The sequence below is a fragment of the Myxocyprinus asiaticus genome, chromosome 16 (genome assembly GCF_019703515.2).
Source record: "Myxocyprinus asiaticus isolate MX2 ecotype Aquarium Trade chromosome 16, UBuf_Myxa_2, whole genome shotgun sequence".
NCBI classification, from domain to species: Eukaryota; Metazoa; Chordata; class Actinopteri; order Cypriniformes; family Catostomidae; genus Myxocyprinus; species Myxocyprinus asiaticus.
Window position 1 is genome coordinate 14309942 of NC_059359.1, and position 16598 is coordinate 14326539.

Here is a 16598-nt window from a genome sequence, read left to right on the forward strand (position 1 = left end):
GTGAGCGAATTGCAGTTGCACATGCAACCTATACATGCAATCTAATGCACAAATTACCTTATAATTAAGTTTTAAAACTCTATATTTTAAAAAAGCTTTTTTATTTTGTATAAAGGCAGCTAGGGAAAATAAGATATCTAACTACTGAAAGCAGAATGTAAATAAGGAATAATTGTTATAAGACCATGCAATCACGTGTTTAATACGACCGCCCTCTCTTGACTGGACTGAGCAGGTTACTGGCCTGAACCTGCAGACAGACAGTGGTATAGACGTTTTCTCGTACGTAGTCTTACTAGAACAACACCTGTGTCAGTACTTGCAATGGGGAGTTTGTACCTCTCAAGATGCCGGTGTATTGTTCGACAGGTCTACTCAGGCCTTCCCAGCATGTTGCAGCGCCGGTACAGCCTCGATATCTCCCCGCAGCTCCTCCGGACTGAAGGCTTCATAGACGGCCGCTGGGTGTCTGCTGCATCCACCTTCCCTGTGTTTGATCCAGCGACGGGAGAAGAGATCGCAAAGGTGTCAGACTGCAGTACGAAAGAAGCTCAAGATGCTGTCAATGCTGCATACAAAGCGTTTCACGTCTGGAAGAGTCGCACAGCTAAAGTGAGCTAATTATGCGAAATATAAGGATTTTCATTAATAACTCTCCTTTATTATAATTATAGTCAGCCTTGCAATTAAGATCTGATGTCACTTGTGGTGGTACCATGGTATTTATTTGCAGGGTTGGGAGGGTTACTTTTGAAATGTAATCCACTACAGATTACATGCTGTAAAATGTAATTTGTAACGTACTCCGTTAGATTACTCAAGGTCAGTAACGTAATCTGAATACTTTGGATTACTTCAGCTCTGTCAGATTTTTCTTCCCCACTTGTTTTGACTATAAACAAGTTAATAACAAGTGAAAGAAACATCTGCCAGTACAGTAAGACAAAACACACTTGTATTAAAAATATATTTTCTGAAAAAAAGCCTAAATATTTTAGTTAAGTAAATGTATCTTGTTTAACCCATTTTATTTTTATTTATTTATTTTTATATATATATTTTTTTATAGGAAAACAATTAAAAAAAAATCATCAAGAATAAGATTTTTGCAGTAGGCTATATCTTTACCCTAAAATCAACAGTCTTTCTAGAGATTTTTTTTTATTTTATTTTTTTATATGTATGATTGAACATGCATTTTCTTTTTTTTTTTTGGATTTTTTTCTCCTTTTTCTCCCAATTTGGAATGCCCAATTCCCAATGTGCTTTTAAGTCCTCGTGGTCGCGAAATCCGGGTGGCAGAGGACGAATCCCAGCTGCCTCCGCGTCTGAGACCGTCAACCCGCGCATCTTATCACTGGCTTGTTGAGCGCGTTACCGTGGAGACATGACGCGTGTGGAGGCTTCACGCCATCCACCGCTGCATCCACGCTCAACTCACCACCCGCCCCACCGAGAACGAACCACATTATAGCCACCATGAGGAGGTTACCCCATGTGACTCTACCCTCCCTATAAACCGGGCCAATTTGGTTGCTTTAGGAGACCTGGCTGGAGTCACGCAGCACACCCTGGGATTCGAACTAGGGAACTCCAGTGGTGGTGGCCAGCGTCTTTTACCACTGAGCTACCCAAGCCCCCTGAACATGCATTTTCTTGATTAAAAAAAAAAAAAAAAAAAATGTAAACATGGCGGGTAACGTGCATGTAAAAGGGATTGAAAAAGCATTTTAGCTTAGCATAAAGCTAAATATTCATAACTAGCTAAATTTACACAAAGTTAACTATTTATGCTGCTCCACTTCAAAACCCCACACAAACACATCTGTTTCCTCAATGACGTCATATCCACCTTTTCACTCATAACAGTGTAAAAGCATCCTGTGTCTGCTCGTATGGATGTAATTCATCTTAAGAAAGTGTTTCACCGCTGTTCAAACTTCCTCAGATCGCATCAATTATATGTATAAATGTTTTCCAACTGAATAGTCTAAATATTAAATTAAACAAATGACAATAAAATGCAAAGTAATCTCTTCAGTAATCAAAATACATTTTGAATGTAACTGTATTCTGATTACCAACTATTTAAATTGTAACTGTAGTGGAATACAGTTACTTAAAATTTTGTATTTTAAATATGTAATCCCGTTACATGTATTCAGTTACTTCCCAACCCTGTTTACTTGGTACGCAGAGGTACCTCACAGAATATGGTATTACCATAGTAAGTAATTGTCATAAAAATAGCAAGGTGCCTTTTGGTACTTGTTTGTTCGTGGTTTCTATCAGGGTTCTATCTATCAGTCATAAAAATTAGACAGATTCTGAGAGCTTCTTAGACTGAAAGAAATCCCATAAAAATGACTTGTGGTTTTATAGTATTGACATTAACTGTAGTAGAGACTATTTTGCATTAGAGATTTTTTGCAAGGCAGTTACTAGTTACACTCCAAACTCACGCCATTGGGTGAGCCGCCTCCACACTTTCTGATTGGCTAACACGCACAGGCCGTGGTCAGATTCTTTTTTGCCATTTTCTGAGCCTTGGGCTGTCACAGTGACAAGTGTCATTCCTCAATATACCTATTTTAGTTATATCATTCAGATAGTTGGGACAAAAACCAGTACTATCTGGAAATTATTTCTTGTCAGAATGCATATGAAGTATTAAGTATGGGCTGCGTAAAGGTTCACAACCTAACCTTTGCTCCTACAACCTAAACGACCATGTATTCTGGTGAACATATGCTTATATTAAAGCTGAAGTGTGTCATTTCTGCTCCACCAATTGCAAATCTAAACATTGTTTTCAAAACAGCTTCTGAATATCCCGTCTGTCATTGGTCAAAAAAGGAGATAGTCCCATCCCAAGGCCCCAACTCAAGGCATCGGTTTAGTAATGTTGTTGGGGCGGGTCTTTCAAAACAAACAGAGCTATTTTGTTTATAGCGCCACAGAAACACAGTGGCTTACTAATAGTTGTCTCCACATATTAAGCTGGTATAAAATAAAGTTACATATTTCAGCTTTAACCTGTCTGTGTCATTATGCTTCCACTGAAATATATATATTATGAATACATCTGCATGCTTTTGCAGGAGAGGAGCATTTTGTTGCGGAAATGGTTTGATCTTGTCACTCAACACAAGGATGATCTTGCCAAGTTGATCACAGCAGAATGTGTAAGTATACTAATCCATTACATAAAGGTTATAATTTTTCAATGTTTACATTTACAAGGAATCACTTATTAGAAGATGTTTGGAGACTTTTTAATCTAGTATGTTTTTAAATGTTATTTATAAATTATATCAAGTTATTGATATTGATAAAATAAATGTCATGGACAGCTGATACAATATCCTTTATACATTATGGGCACACAGTATATATTGACTTTCTCCTGCACACTTCCAATTTAATAAGCTGCTAGTTAATTTACTCATATTTCTTCATTTGTTCTGTCACATTTTTCCAAAATATGAAGTCAGAAGTCCTGAACAATCTAGGTCTGTTCAATTTAGTTCTGAGCTGAATAACATCATTTTTTTACTAGCCACTAACAGACAACAAACTCGCATATGAAATCGGAACCAATGGAAAATTCAGATGCCACTTACAGTCTTCAAATCCTCATGCAATCAAAACTTAACTTGCAAAACATGTTTCTTTAATTAGGCCAGACAGAGTCATGAAGGTTTAGAGTTTTTTGCATGATGTGTACTTAGGGGAAACCCATGATGGAGTCTCTTGGGGAGATTGCATATTCGGCCTCCTTTCTGGAGTGGTTTTCTGAGGAGGCCCGACGTGTGTATGGAGATATTGTTGCTCCGCCAGCCAAGGACCGCAAGATCCTATTACTCAAACAACCAGTGGGAGTGGCTTCCATCATCACACCTGTAAGAGCCCCTCCTTTCTGATAGGATAACACCAGTGGTTAGATTAGTAAGCTAAAACAGCAAGATTGCTAGCCATGGATTTGCTGTTGTGATTATTACTTCTCCCTCTTCACAGTGGAATTTCCCCAGTGCCATGATAACCCGGAAGGTGGGTGCAGCGCTGGCAGTGGGTTGCACTGTAGTGGTGAAGCCGGCTGAGGACACGCCTCTCTCTGCCCTGGCCCTTGCTGAGGTCTTTCTGTCTGTTTCCATAAAAAAATATATAGTTTGATTATCTAATGTGCTAGTGTGTTATTTTGAATTATTATTTTTTATTTTATTTTTTTTAATTTCTGTAATTGTCCAGTCTGTATAATTGGAAAATATTATTAACATGATAATGCATAATCCACATAATTTATATCTAGCTGTCAGTTCAGGCTGGCATTCCTCCTGGGGTGATTAACGTGGTGCCCTGCTCAAGAGAAAAGACGCCTGCTGTGGGCGAACTGCTCTGCACTGACTCTCTGGTGGCCAAAATCTCATTTACTGGCTCCACAGCCACTGGCAAAGTAAAGATCCACCCAGCATTTTAGGACCTAGTATCTCTGTTTTGATTTACTTTTGCAATTAATATTTAATGTTAACCGTGAACAGTGATTGCTAATGTGCAACATTTCAAATGCTTTTGCAGACACTACTAAGACATGCTGCAGGAACTGTCAAAAAGGTATCCATGGAGTTGGGAGGACATGCCCCTTTCATTGTATTTGACAGTGCTGATGTAGACAAAGCTGTTGCAGGAGTAATGGGTTCTAAATTCAGGAATTCCGGCCAGGTGAGTGTCCTTTCAATATTCCTAAAACGAAAAGTTGGATTGATTAGAAAGAGAGAGGCGTGTCCGAGGCACATTTTGATTAGAGAAAAGTAAAATGAAGAAACCTTAAGAATATTTCTTAATACATTTCTTTTCTAAAGTTTTAAATTTTGGACCAATTCTAGATATTGCAGAAATGGCAACATCCTCTTAAACTAAAGTAGTGAAATTTAAAATTCACCTCTATGTTCACTTAATTATGGTATTGTGACAAAAGAAAGCTAGTATGATTTCCCTTTTTAAAAATGGTGAGTTGAGTATTTTAACCAATATATTAACACATACAATATATGATGGAGACATAAAAATATTCTTTATGTTAGAAAAGACCCAGATACTGTACTGTATCTTGTACTCATCTCTGTCATAGACCTGCGTGTGCTCCAACCGCTTTCTGGTTCAGGCTGGTATCCATGATGCATTCGTGGAGAAGCTGGCAAAGGCTATGGACGCAGAGCTGAAACTTGGCCATGGCTCAGAGCCCACCACCACACAGGGACCTCTCATCAACACCCGTGCCGCAGAGAAGGTACTTTTATGGGAAAAGTAGACACAGGAACTGATGAATATATTGAATGCAAACGCACTCTTACATCACTGTCAACATGCACATACAAAGACCATGTATATGGAATGAGTTCTGATAAATCGAATCCTCAGTTGAATGATAATCAGCTTCTGTTTCTTTCAGGTGGAGAACCAGGTTGTAGATGCTGTGGCTCAGGGGGCAATCATAGTTAGAGGTGGCAAGAGACTGGAGGGGTCCTTTATGCAGCCCACACTACTGTCCAACGTCACCACTGACATGCTCTGTATGCAGGAGGAGACTTTCGGACCCCTTGTTCCTGTTGTTAAGTGAGGATTCATTTATTCTGTGGTTATGTTTTGTTTTATTAATTTATTTCTTGATTATATGACTTTATAATAACATTACGCTAAGGACAGACTTATCTGCAAGTAATCCTTTTGTGTTTAGAGATGCAGAAATTACACACCTCACATTTAAGTCGTATTATTCTGTCAAGTTCTAAAACTGAACACATGAACTAAGACCATACCCTGTAGTCTGTTAATGTCATGATATTGGGATATTTTGTATGTAATTGGCACTAACATTTAACCCCAAAAATAGCTGACTCAGTGTTTTGTTTTCACCAGGTTCAGTACTGAACAGGAGGCACTTGCCATTGCCAATGCTTCTCCTGTTGGTTTAGCAGGTTTGTCCATCTGTGCAAATTAATCATATTTTTCTGAATGTAGTCTCTGATTTCTGAAGCATTTTTTTTAATTTTTTATTATTGTTCATATTGAAAATCTAATTTAAAATTTGGAGATAAACAAAGTTGTAGGTTTTTGAAAAATGCTATGATAATAATAATAATAGCAAATTTGTGATTCTGAGTACATTAACTTCTTAGTACAAAAGGTCAGATTTCCTTGCTTCCATTGAAGCACACATGATGCTTGTTGGAACATTCTCAAATCATGATTGTTGACATGAATCATCAGGTTTGCACAAACTTGTGGAATCCATACCAGCTCAAATACATGTTTTCATTAAAGCAAAAGAGGGACATACCAAATACTAAGAAATTTATGTTGTTATTTCAATTTAACTTTTCTCAAAAATGATGCTGATACTATAATTTTCACAAGTGGACACAACTGTTCCCTTTCAACAGGTTACTTTTACTCTCGAGACATTAGTCAGATCTGGCGAGTGGCGGAACACATGGAGGTGGGCATGGTCGGGGTCAATGAAGGTCTGATCTCCACCACAGAAGCTGCTTTTGGTGGAGTCAAACAATCTGGACTGGGCAGAGAAGGATCCAAATACGGCATTGATGAGTACCTGGAAGTGAAGTACATGTGTTTTGGGGGACTCACTCCTTAAAAAACCCAGACAATAATTACTACCAGTTACAGCAGATATTACAGTGCAGTGGTATTAATAATATACTTGAACCAGACGGTAGACCATTGCAGAAACATTAAAGGAATAGTTCACCCAAAAATGAGAATTCTCTCATCATTTACTCGCCCTCATGCCATCTCAAACACGTATGACTTTGTCTTCTAAGGAACACAAACAAAGATATTTTGATGGATATACTGTATGATGCCTGTTTGTCCATGCAGTGTAAGTCAGTGGAGTCCACTAATTCATATGACGAGAGTGGTTTAATCCATGTCTTCTGAAGGGATACTATTGGTTTTGGGTAAGAACAGACCAAAATGTAACTCCTTTTTCACTGTAAATCTTGACATCTGCAGTCTCCTTGGCACATGAATGAGAGAAGCTTGATTACACTCCCTAGCATTTGATGAATGCGTAGAGCACGTGTACAGCACATTTCTTCAAAATATCTTCGTGAGTAAATGATGAGAGAATTATCATTTTTGGGTGAACTTTCCATTTAATCTTCAAAACACTGAACCAAACTACTCTCTCTGTCAATAAGATGTAACTGAATATGGACTAAATGGATTGAGGTTCTTAGTGAACAAAGTCCTTTCAATGAGCTCGTTTACATGGACACCAGAAAGCCATCTATTGTGAGAAAACGGCATTCCTGTTAACATGCAATGTGTTTGGGGGGCCTGGGTAGCTCAGTGGTAAAAGACGCTGGCTACCACCCCTGGAGTTCGCTAGTTCGAATCCCAGGGTGTGCTGAGTGACTCCAGCCAGGTCTCCTAAGCAACCAAATTGGCCTGGTTGCTAGGGAGGGTAGAGTCACATGGGGTAACCTCCTCGTGGTCGCTATAATGTGGTACGTTCTCAGTGGGGCGCGTGGTGAGTTGGGTGCAGATGCCGCGGTGGATGGCGTGAAGCCTCCACATGCGCTATGTCTCCGTGTCAACGCGCTTAACAAGCCACGTGATAAGATGCGTGGGTTGATGGTCTCAGACGTGGAGGCAACTGGGATTCATCCTCCGCCACCCGGATTGAGGCAAACCACGAGGACTTAAAAGCGCACTGGGAATTGGGCATTCCAAATTGTGTGAAAAAGAAAAAAAAAAAACATGCACTGTGTTTGCAGCTTTCTCTTTACCCACGTATACATGCGGCTAGGTCAGTAAGCAGCTTTCTCCCCTTTAACTGCACTAACACTTGTGTAAATAACAAACATGATATCCGAAGACTTCTCTATTTTATTCTCTGTTGCTTCACTTTATTTCCAGGTATTCCAGAGTTGTTGCCATGTTTGTTTCCTTGACTTTCTATCGCAACCTGCAGCGGAATTGCACTGCAATAGAGCGCAACAGTTTTTGCCTTTTCAGCCATACGTGTTCCAGAAGTATTTTTCCCATTCATTTTTTACATTGGCTTTTCATAAAAATCCTTCATAAAAGAGTTCTAAGCCATGAACCAAACCAACCAGCTCTAAGGTGAATTACAATACACACTTTAATTTGAAGCAGAAAAGTATTTGAAAATCGTTTAATAAGATAAAGGTACAAGACTGTATACTTACTGTCGTTCACGAGGGTATGAACTACAATCCCATGAAGCATTGTGAATGATGTAATCGAATAAAAAACCATGGAAATATACAAAACTATTGATTTTAGGTTGTTTTTTATAAGTATAGAAACAGTGTATTTTAAAGTTACTGCAAAGTATTCTGATATATACAAATATAAATTTTAGGGTGTAATGAGACCGACTCAAATGGAAGTGGGCACTCGCTGCTTGACTTGTTTGATGGGCTATGTTGGCCGTGGTTCTCTGATTTGTGGATCTTTCTCTGCTGGACCATGGGTAATGTAGTTGTTCACCTGGAATTCCGCTATTAAACAATTTTTAAACAATAAAGTTGAAATAACATGGACTGATGGTTTCAACAAGGCACATACCGTCGATGAACAACCTCTGAGTTTATGGTAGGTCTGTCTTTAAAAGTTTATAAGTTATCGTTGAAAATCAGTTAGTCTATGGAAAAAATGAATGGGGTTTTACTTCCGGAACCAGACTGTTGCGCACTATAGTGGAATTTCCCTCTTACGTAAAACACAGAGATTCCCCCAGTGTACTTTAGCGCATATACACAGACGTGAGGTACAGTAGTCGATATTTTTAATCTGTGTGTATAAATGGGTTTATTTTATAGTGGATGTGCTTTTCCTTTTTCCCAACTGTTCTCCCAAAAATGTTGAATACAAAACACCGCCTTCTGCAAAAACCCTGGAATAAACCGTTTTCTTGTGCATGTAAATGTGGTCAATGAAGGGATATTTGTTGTCAAAATGAGTTGTACAAAAATTGACCTCCTTGAGGTCATGTCCGTCATCCATCATAGTTGATTTATGTAACCATGTAGCTCTGAAATAAGATTGACCTGATTCATGCAGGCACTGAAATAAGCAAAATATACTTGCGCGGGAAATGATACTGTAGGTTTTTAAAAATAGTTAACAAGCTCCTATAGAGCCCTAAATGTAATCCTTAACCTACCCCTTTTCTTATTCCTGAATCTGATTGGTTAATAGGAATGTTGTTCCTGGACCAAAAAGGTTGGTACCATTTTAAACATAGATCCAGAGACCATTTTTGATAGCAGTACCACATTTCAACTGAAGCTGAACTTAACTAGCGCAGCCAGATCATTCACTAAACCTATTTCTACATTTACTCTTAACAATAGACACAATGCTTGAAAGGGTATTTTAAAAATGATGCTAGCAACAGTACATCTCAGGCTGATGCCTGTAAATGTATAGATGAAAAAGTTAAACTTGATATGGGTTTATTTTGCTAAGTGCTCTATTTTTGTAATTCTACAAAAAAGGTGTTGGTAAGACTGTTAAACATGAAACATTGACTGTGATGGGATATATTTGGGTGCTTATGCTGCTGGATAGAAAAAGTTTTGTTTCAAGGTATTGTCTAGCAAGTTATTAATTGTCTAAAAACAATGTCTTTTAAGGCCAAATGTTGTCCCAGTGCCAGTGCAATTTAATTATGTTTGTATTGCTTTAATTGTAAATATTAATTCTCTATTAATATACATTAAGGTATTGTTATTGTGTATTGTAATGTATGTGGAAAAAAAGAAATGTTTTTCTAATCTCCGAAGAATTGAAATTCTGCAGATAAGAGCATAAACGCACAAAAACTAGGCAATAAAGCTAATGGCATCTAAATAATTTGGTAATACTTTGGTCATTTTAACCTTTGTCGTTTAAGTTGTGGCTTTTCATTACTAAGTTAAGACAAAACTTTATAATGTACAGTTGTTGATATTATTTCACAGCAGACACAGTAAAGGGCCACAGGTCTTTATTTTTGCTGCATATTTTATTTTATTTTTTGCATCTCACTGTATTATAACTAAAAGAAAATACAAGCAATGCATCTCCTTTTCAAGATATGCCTGGTATAAATGGCTTTTATTGCAATTCCAGCTGAAGCAGATGTTTTTAGGCTGTAAAACCAGAACACTAAAAAGACACATTTATGACTAGATTTAAACATCATCTTCAATACCAACACATCAAGACAAAAAACAATGGCTGTGAATCAGGCACATTAAAATTCAGTCATAAATAAGGGATTTTAGCTTGCTTTTTGATTTAGCTTTCTATGCATCCATTATTTACCATTTATCTCCTAAAAAAAATGCTTTGAAGCATCATATTAACAACAAAAATAAATGTACAGTAAATTGCTTGCATTGCATCACTGAACATACAAGGAGTATTAAGCACATATTGAGGGACATTGCAATTTTGTGAGTTTTATGCACATGCCTTCTAATATTCAAATGGAATATGGCATTGCCAGTGATTATTCATAATACCAATTTAATTCAGTAGTCGGTCAATTTGGCAGCCAATTCATTCAGCCAGTCTTTGTAAACTGTCACCTGAACTGTCACATCTGCATTTGTGGAATATTCTACCATGCCCACACGTGTAATGTAAACAATGTCCACCATAAACAAAATGTCCATGTGCCCATCTGGGACTCAACCCTCCACAGGACAAAGGCTGAGAGTGTCTCCATTTCTGACCGCTCCATTGGCTCTGTTTCTGGCATTGTCTGTTCTCGCATTGTGAAAAATATTTTCCTGCTCACTGTCCAACTCTGATTCTGACATCATCAGGCTGGAGTTGTGTGCTGTGCTCCTGTGTTTAATGTCTAAAGATTAAAACACAGAAAAGTGAATGCAATAATAGCTATATGTCATTTGTGGCACCAAAAAAGGACCTCGCTTAGGGACAAGCAAAATTTTTGTTTTTACCTACCTTCTGTAAATACTCCTTAAAACAAATAAGCCTCCAAGGCATGCCAATGCAAAGTGTATCTGTCTTTATTGCTTATCACAGTCAGCACTCACTCTCATTAAGTATACTTGCACAAAATGCAGGAAGCAAAAAAATCTGGTCTAAACTTACTGTAATTTGGCCTAAGCTCCATTCTTTCCTGCTCGTCCATGTTGTCCAGTATTGTGTACTTGGTTTTCTTCCTTACCTTTGTGCGTCTCCCTCTAAAACAGACCAAAACAAACATGTGAGTACACTCGTACCACAAGAACAACAGCACACAAAAAGCAGTGTGCACCTCTTTTCACTGGCAAAACTAATATTGGACTTGCAGTACTGACTGTAAATTCCAGACATATATGCAATACCAAATTTTTCAATGGGCAGATTCTCTACATGGAGCAATAGGATCTTTATCACCTTTTACAGCAGCAGATGCAAGCCCAGCTGATGGACAAGAGGAAAATGATTGTCACGAAACAAGAGATTGTGACATACAGCACGCTCCAGTCTACAAGGGGAAGAGACAGAAGATTAGCACACACCCAGAGGTTGCGTTAACTGAAAATTATCCGTCATTTACAGATTTAAAAAAAAAAAATTGATGGATAATTCTAAATGCTGTTTGTCATTTTGACAGATAAAAAGAAACAAGAAATCCATTTTAAGCTAGTGCATCATTTTTTACTTCAGTCTCTCGCTTTCCCGCTGTTTGTGTGTGTGCGCGCCCTGTTTATTGCCTGGTATTAAGATGTGTTTCGGGCGATCCAATCACAAGTGGACAGAGACCATTGCTATACTGTACCTGGTAATATGCGTCACTTTTGACCAATTGTGTTTGGGTTTCAAGGAGAGGGTCTCTGATTTCATGACTGGATACACAATTCATTACGTCAGTGTTACTCAATAATAAAGCGCAAAAAAGTGTCATATTGTTTCTACCAATTATACTTATTAACGTATTTAATCTAAGCGCAGACGTGAAGTTTAGAACATAGTTCTCAGTTATTTTAGTGGAGTACCTGTAACTGAGCTTCAGATGTGTGTTTCTCATCCGTGACACTTTATGTTGATATTAGGCACACTCAGAGTTGGGAAGTAACGGAATACATGTAACGGGATTACGTATTTAAAATACAAAATATAAGTAATTGTATTCCACTACAGTTCCAATTTAAATCATTGGTAATCAGAATACAGTTACATTCAAAAAGTATTTTGATTATTGAAGAGATTACTTTGCAATTTATTGTCATTTGTTTCATTTAATATTTAGTGCTTTCAGATGGAAAACATTTATCCATATATATGATGTGATCCAAAGTGCATTTGAACAGCGGTGAAACACTTTCTTATGATGTGTTACATTCATACGAGCAGACAGAGAAGTAAGTTTGAAGTAAGTTTGGAGCAGAAGAAATAGAAATAAACCTTATGTAAATTGTCAGCTTTACGCTAAGCTAAAATGCTATTTCTAGCCATTTTACATGCACGTTACCAGGCACGATCATATTTTTTTATCAAGAAAATTCACGTTAGATCTTTGTAATCTTTTTTCTAGTAAGACGTTTGATATTAGGACAAAAATCGAATTCTTTTATTTTTTATTTTTTTTATTTGTACCCTTTTTCTCCCCAATTTGGAATGCCCAATTCCCAATGTGCTCTTAGTCCTCATGGTAGCGTAGTGACTCGCCTCAATCCGGGTGGCGGAGGACGAAGCTCAGTTGCCTCTGCGTCCGAGACCGTCAATCACATGGCTTGTTGAGCACGTTACCGCAAGGACATAGTGCGTGTGGAGGCTTCATGCTGTTCTCCGCGGCATCCACGCACAACTCAAAATGCGCCACACCAAGAGCACACCACATTATAGCAACCATGAGGAGGTGACCTTATTGGTTGCATAGGAGAACTGGCTGGAGTCACTCACCCTGGATTCGAACTCGCGACTCCAGGGGTGGTAGTCAGCGTCTTTATACGCTGAGCTACCTAGGCCCCCAAAAATCTTATTCTTGATAATAATTTTTGTATTGTTTTCCTGTAAAAATATCTAAAAATCCTTAAAACAAGATCAATTTGATTTATCTTATTTTAGAAACAACACTGCATAAGATATTTAGGTTTTTCAGAGAATGTATTTTTAACATGTGTATTTTGTCTTACTGTACTGGCAGAGTTTTTATAGTCAAAACAAGTGAAAAAATCTACCAGTGCTGAAGAAGTAATCCAAAGTATTTAGAATACGTTACTGACCTAGAGTAATCTAACGGAATACGTTACAAATTACATTTTACAGCATGTATTCTGTAATCTGTAGTGGAATACATTTAAAAAGTAACCCTCCCAACCCTGGGCACACTGAAAAAGTTCAGTGAACTTGTGCATGTATGTATGCACTTTTTCAAATTTTCGGTCCGGACGAAACCTCGTGCGACCCTGTGTCCACATGCGTGGACGTTGTATTTTCGCTTCGCTATAGGCAATGCATAATTTTAATGAATTTAAACCGAATGCATACTGTTCACAACACTCTAGACTGTCATGTAAGGGTTAAACTTCTGCCGCACCGAGTCACGTGACACAACATGACATTGATTTCCGTGAAGTGCTTCTACAGGCACAGTGCATCTGGTAAGAAATCTCTAAGTATTTTTATTGAAACCTGTTTAGGTGTAAATGGTAGCATCTCTAGTTTCATTTGATATGCCAATTTAAAAATATTTTTGGGACATTATTCCCTCAAAATTTGAAAAAAACATTTTTTAAGCTATTTTAAATAAAAAAATATATTTATAAAATAAAAATATATAAAATATAAATAAAATATTAAATATATATTTTGTCATATTTTATTCTGTTATCACTCCAAAATACGGTTCTATTCATTAACATTAGTAAATACATTCCTATATTCACTGTGCATTATCACATTAAGAATCAATGGGTTCATCCAATAGCTGAAAAATTTTGCTTTCAGAGGCTTTATATGGAGTAAGGATTAAAATGTGCATTTCGAACTGTTCTGAGTCCTGTGCAGACAGACAGCACAATGGAGGTTATGTCATTCACTAAATAGGAAGCAATGGAGCATCCTACAGCTTTCTATGCAGCTAAGTGCATTCACTCCTAAAATCCAATCAAAAGTTCAGTTTCAGGCTGCAGATGATGTTTGGACCACTCAACATGGTTAGCAGACATAGGACAATGGTAATCAGTACATAGATTAATGTTAAATTTTATTTTAACATAGTCAGCAGTGATTGGATGATACTGGCCATTACTTTGAATCAGAATTATTTATTCAGCTTTACAGAAAATCAGCTGTAATGTCTGTAACATCTCAAAAACATAAATAACCAACACTTCTGGAAACATAATAAACAATTTGCTGAAAAATATCTTCTATAGCTTGGTATCATTTAAAATTTCACAACTTAGTCCCGCTGTCCACATACTGTATGTGGACATACATTTTTAGGAAAACTATTTGCTCTAGAAAATGTTTTTTTTTTGCTTGTTTATTAGGTGCTACTAGTTACAAATCAAAAAGGGAAATGGGTCTCAGGAGCTTAAAGCTGCATGTAACCAGCAAAAAGTGATTCTAAGAAAAAAAAGGCAATGGAAGCCTCTGTCACCAAGACAAATTCCTTGTATGTGTAAGCATACTTGGCAATAAAGCTCATTCGGATTCTGAAAAGTTTAAAAATCTTGTTTTAAGGGGGCCTGGGTAGCTATGCAAGTAAAGATGTGAGTTCGAAAAAGTCACGAGTTCGATACCAGGGCATGCTGAGTGACTCCAGCCAGGTCTCCTAAGCAACCAAATTGGCCCGGTTGCTAGGTAGGGTAGAGTCACATGGGGTAACCTCCTCGTGGTCGCTATAATGTGGTTTTCGCTCTCGGTGCGGCCACATGATAAGATGCGCGGATTGAGGGTCTCAGACGCAGAGGCAACTGAGATTCGTCCTCCAGCACCCGGATTGAGGTGAGTCACTACACCACCACGAGGACTTAGAGCGCATTGGGAATTGGGCATTCCAAATTGGGGTTTTTTAAATCTTGTTTTAGCACAGCGGTTGATTGGCATGTAGAACTTTTACCCTATAACTCCTTGAATTCGCTTGTGGAGTCAAAAATCTATTATATATCTACTGTCATGTAAATACCATTATAAAGGATGCTAGGCCCCTGAATGTATCCCTAGTACTTATAAAATTAAAACAAGTATGATGGATGAAGAAGACTATGACGAAAAAATAAAGATTTTTTGTAGCATAACCTTTGCACACACCCTTTCCATCTCTGTCAATCATTCTTGTTACTCACATATTTGCCTTATTCAGTTGGAGATAAAGTGGTGGTGAAAAACAGAGGGGATACACTAACCGCAGTTGCTCTCGCCATCGTCAAAGAAACGCAGAATTGGGTTCTCCATCCAGAGAGGGTCACAGGAACAGCTCTTGGTAATTGGGTCACACTGACCACGTTGAGAGCAGAGCAGTAGACACACTGCATGCATTCAAAACCAAGGTAAAATACCAAAACAAGAAAAAGTGCATTAAACTTTATTCTCAGGAATAATATACAGTATATTCCTTTTATTTTTAGATAGTTTTAATGAAATTAGGTGGAAAAAATATCTTGAAAGCAATTCAAGTCACTCACTGACTGTGTCCACTCGTAGGACCTTAAATAGCAAGAAGTCAGTTTTCTCACTCAACAGCTGGTTTCTCAGGAGACAGGCGAGCTTTGGGCCTGGGATTGTCCCATCAGGACCCTGCACTGAGAACCTAAAAACTGTGCTAAACACAACAAATTCAGGTAACACTTTACAATAAGGTTCCATTTGTTAACATGAGTTAATGCATTAGATATCATGAACTAACAATGAACAATATATTTTTACAGCATTTATTCATCTTGGTTAATATAAGTTTATAAATGTACAATTGTTCATTGTTAGTTAATGTTAGTTATAATGCATTAACTAATGTTAATGTATTCACGTCTTAATTTTAAAAATGTCTTAGTATACACTCACTATGCACTTTACTAGGAACACCTGTACACCTACTTATTCATGCAATTATCTAATCAGCCAATCATCTGGCAGCAGTGCAATGCATAAAATCATGCAGATACGGGTCAGTAGAATAGGATATCAGATTGCACAACACGTCGAACCTTGAGGCAGATGGGCTACAACAGCAGAAGACCACGTCGGGCACTTTATTAGGACCATAGTGTTCCTAATAAAGTGCTCAGTGAGTGTGTTGAAATGAACATTAACCAATATTAATAAATGCTGTACAAATATATTGATCATTGTTAGTTCTTGTTAACTAATGGAACCTTATTGTAAAGTGTTACCCAAATACATTTAGATGTTCAGATGTTAAACCAAACTCAGTGTGCATTTGTGTTCCTGACCTAGCTAAAAAATTCTCTCCATAATGTAAAAATTAAAACAAAAAAAAACAAAAAACAAAAAAAAATACATCCTTTTGTGGAAGTTTTCATAAGAAAAGTGGTTCATAAAGAGGCTAAATGTCTTTATTGATGTATAAATTTTTGGGT

At 37.5% G+C, this 16598-nt stretch overlaps 2 protein-coding genes across 4 annotated transcripts in view; one reads left to right on the forward strand and one right to left on the reverse strand.

Moving 5' to 3' along the window:
- LOC127453991 (succinate-semialdehyde dehydrogenase, mitochondrial-like) lies at positions 1 to 9906 on the forward strand. Of its 3 annotated transcripts, XM_051720872.1 has the most exons (11): positions 1 to 282; positions 370 to 612; positions 3102 to 3185; positions 3732 to 3902; positions 4018 to 4134; positions 4310 to 4453; positions 4576 to 4719; positions 5129 to 5287; positions 5450 to 5613; positions 5917 to 5975; positions 6441 to 9906. In XM_051720872.1, exons 2-11 carry the CDS (start codon positions 391 to 393, stop codon positions 6650 to 6652), a joined length of 1476 nt encoding a protein of 491 aa, XP_051576832.1. In that variant the 5' UTR covers positions 1 to 282; positions 370 to 390; the 3' UTR covers positions 6653 to 9906. The 3 variants fall into 3 exon arrangements, with proteins under 3 accessions (XP_051576832.1, XP_051576831.1, XP_051576833.1); XM_051720871.1 differs by having other exon boundaries at positions 1 to 612; XM_051720873.1 differs by lacking the exon at positions 3732 to 3902 and having other exon boundaries at positions 1 to 612.
- kiaa0319 (KIAA0319 ortholog) overlaps positions 7765 to 16598 on the reverse strand; it is a 27545-nt gene continuing 18711 nt past the window's right edge. The window contains exons 17-21 of the mRNA XM_051720855.1: positions 15687 to 15823; positions 15408 to 15530; positions 11446 to 11536; positions 11158 to 11249; positions 7765 to 10900 (exon numbers count right to left, since the gene is read on the reverse strand). Coding sequence (XP_051576815.1) covers positions 10728 to 10900; positions 11158 to 11249; positions 11446 to 11536; positions 15408 to 15530; positions 15687 to 15823 — 616 coding nt within the window. The 3' untranslated portion in view covers positions 7765 to 10727. The remainder of the gene's footprint in view (positions 10901 to 11157; positions 11250 to 11445; positions 11537 to 15407; positions 15531 to 15686; positions 15824 to 16598) is intronic.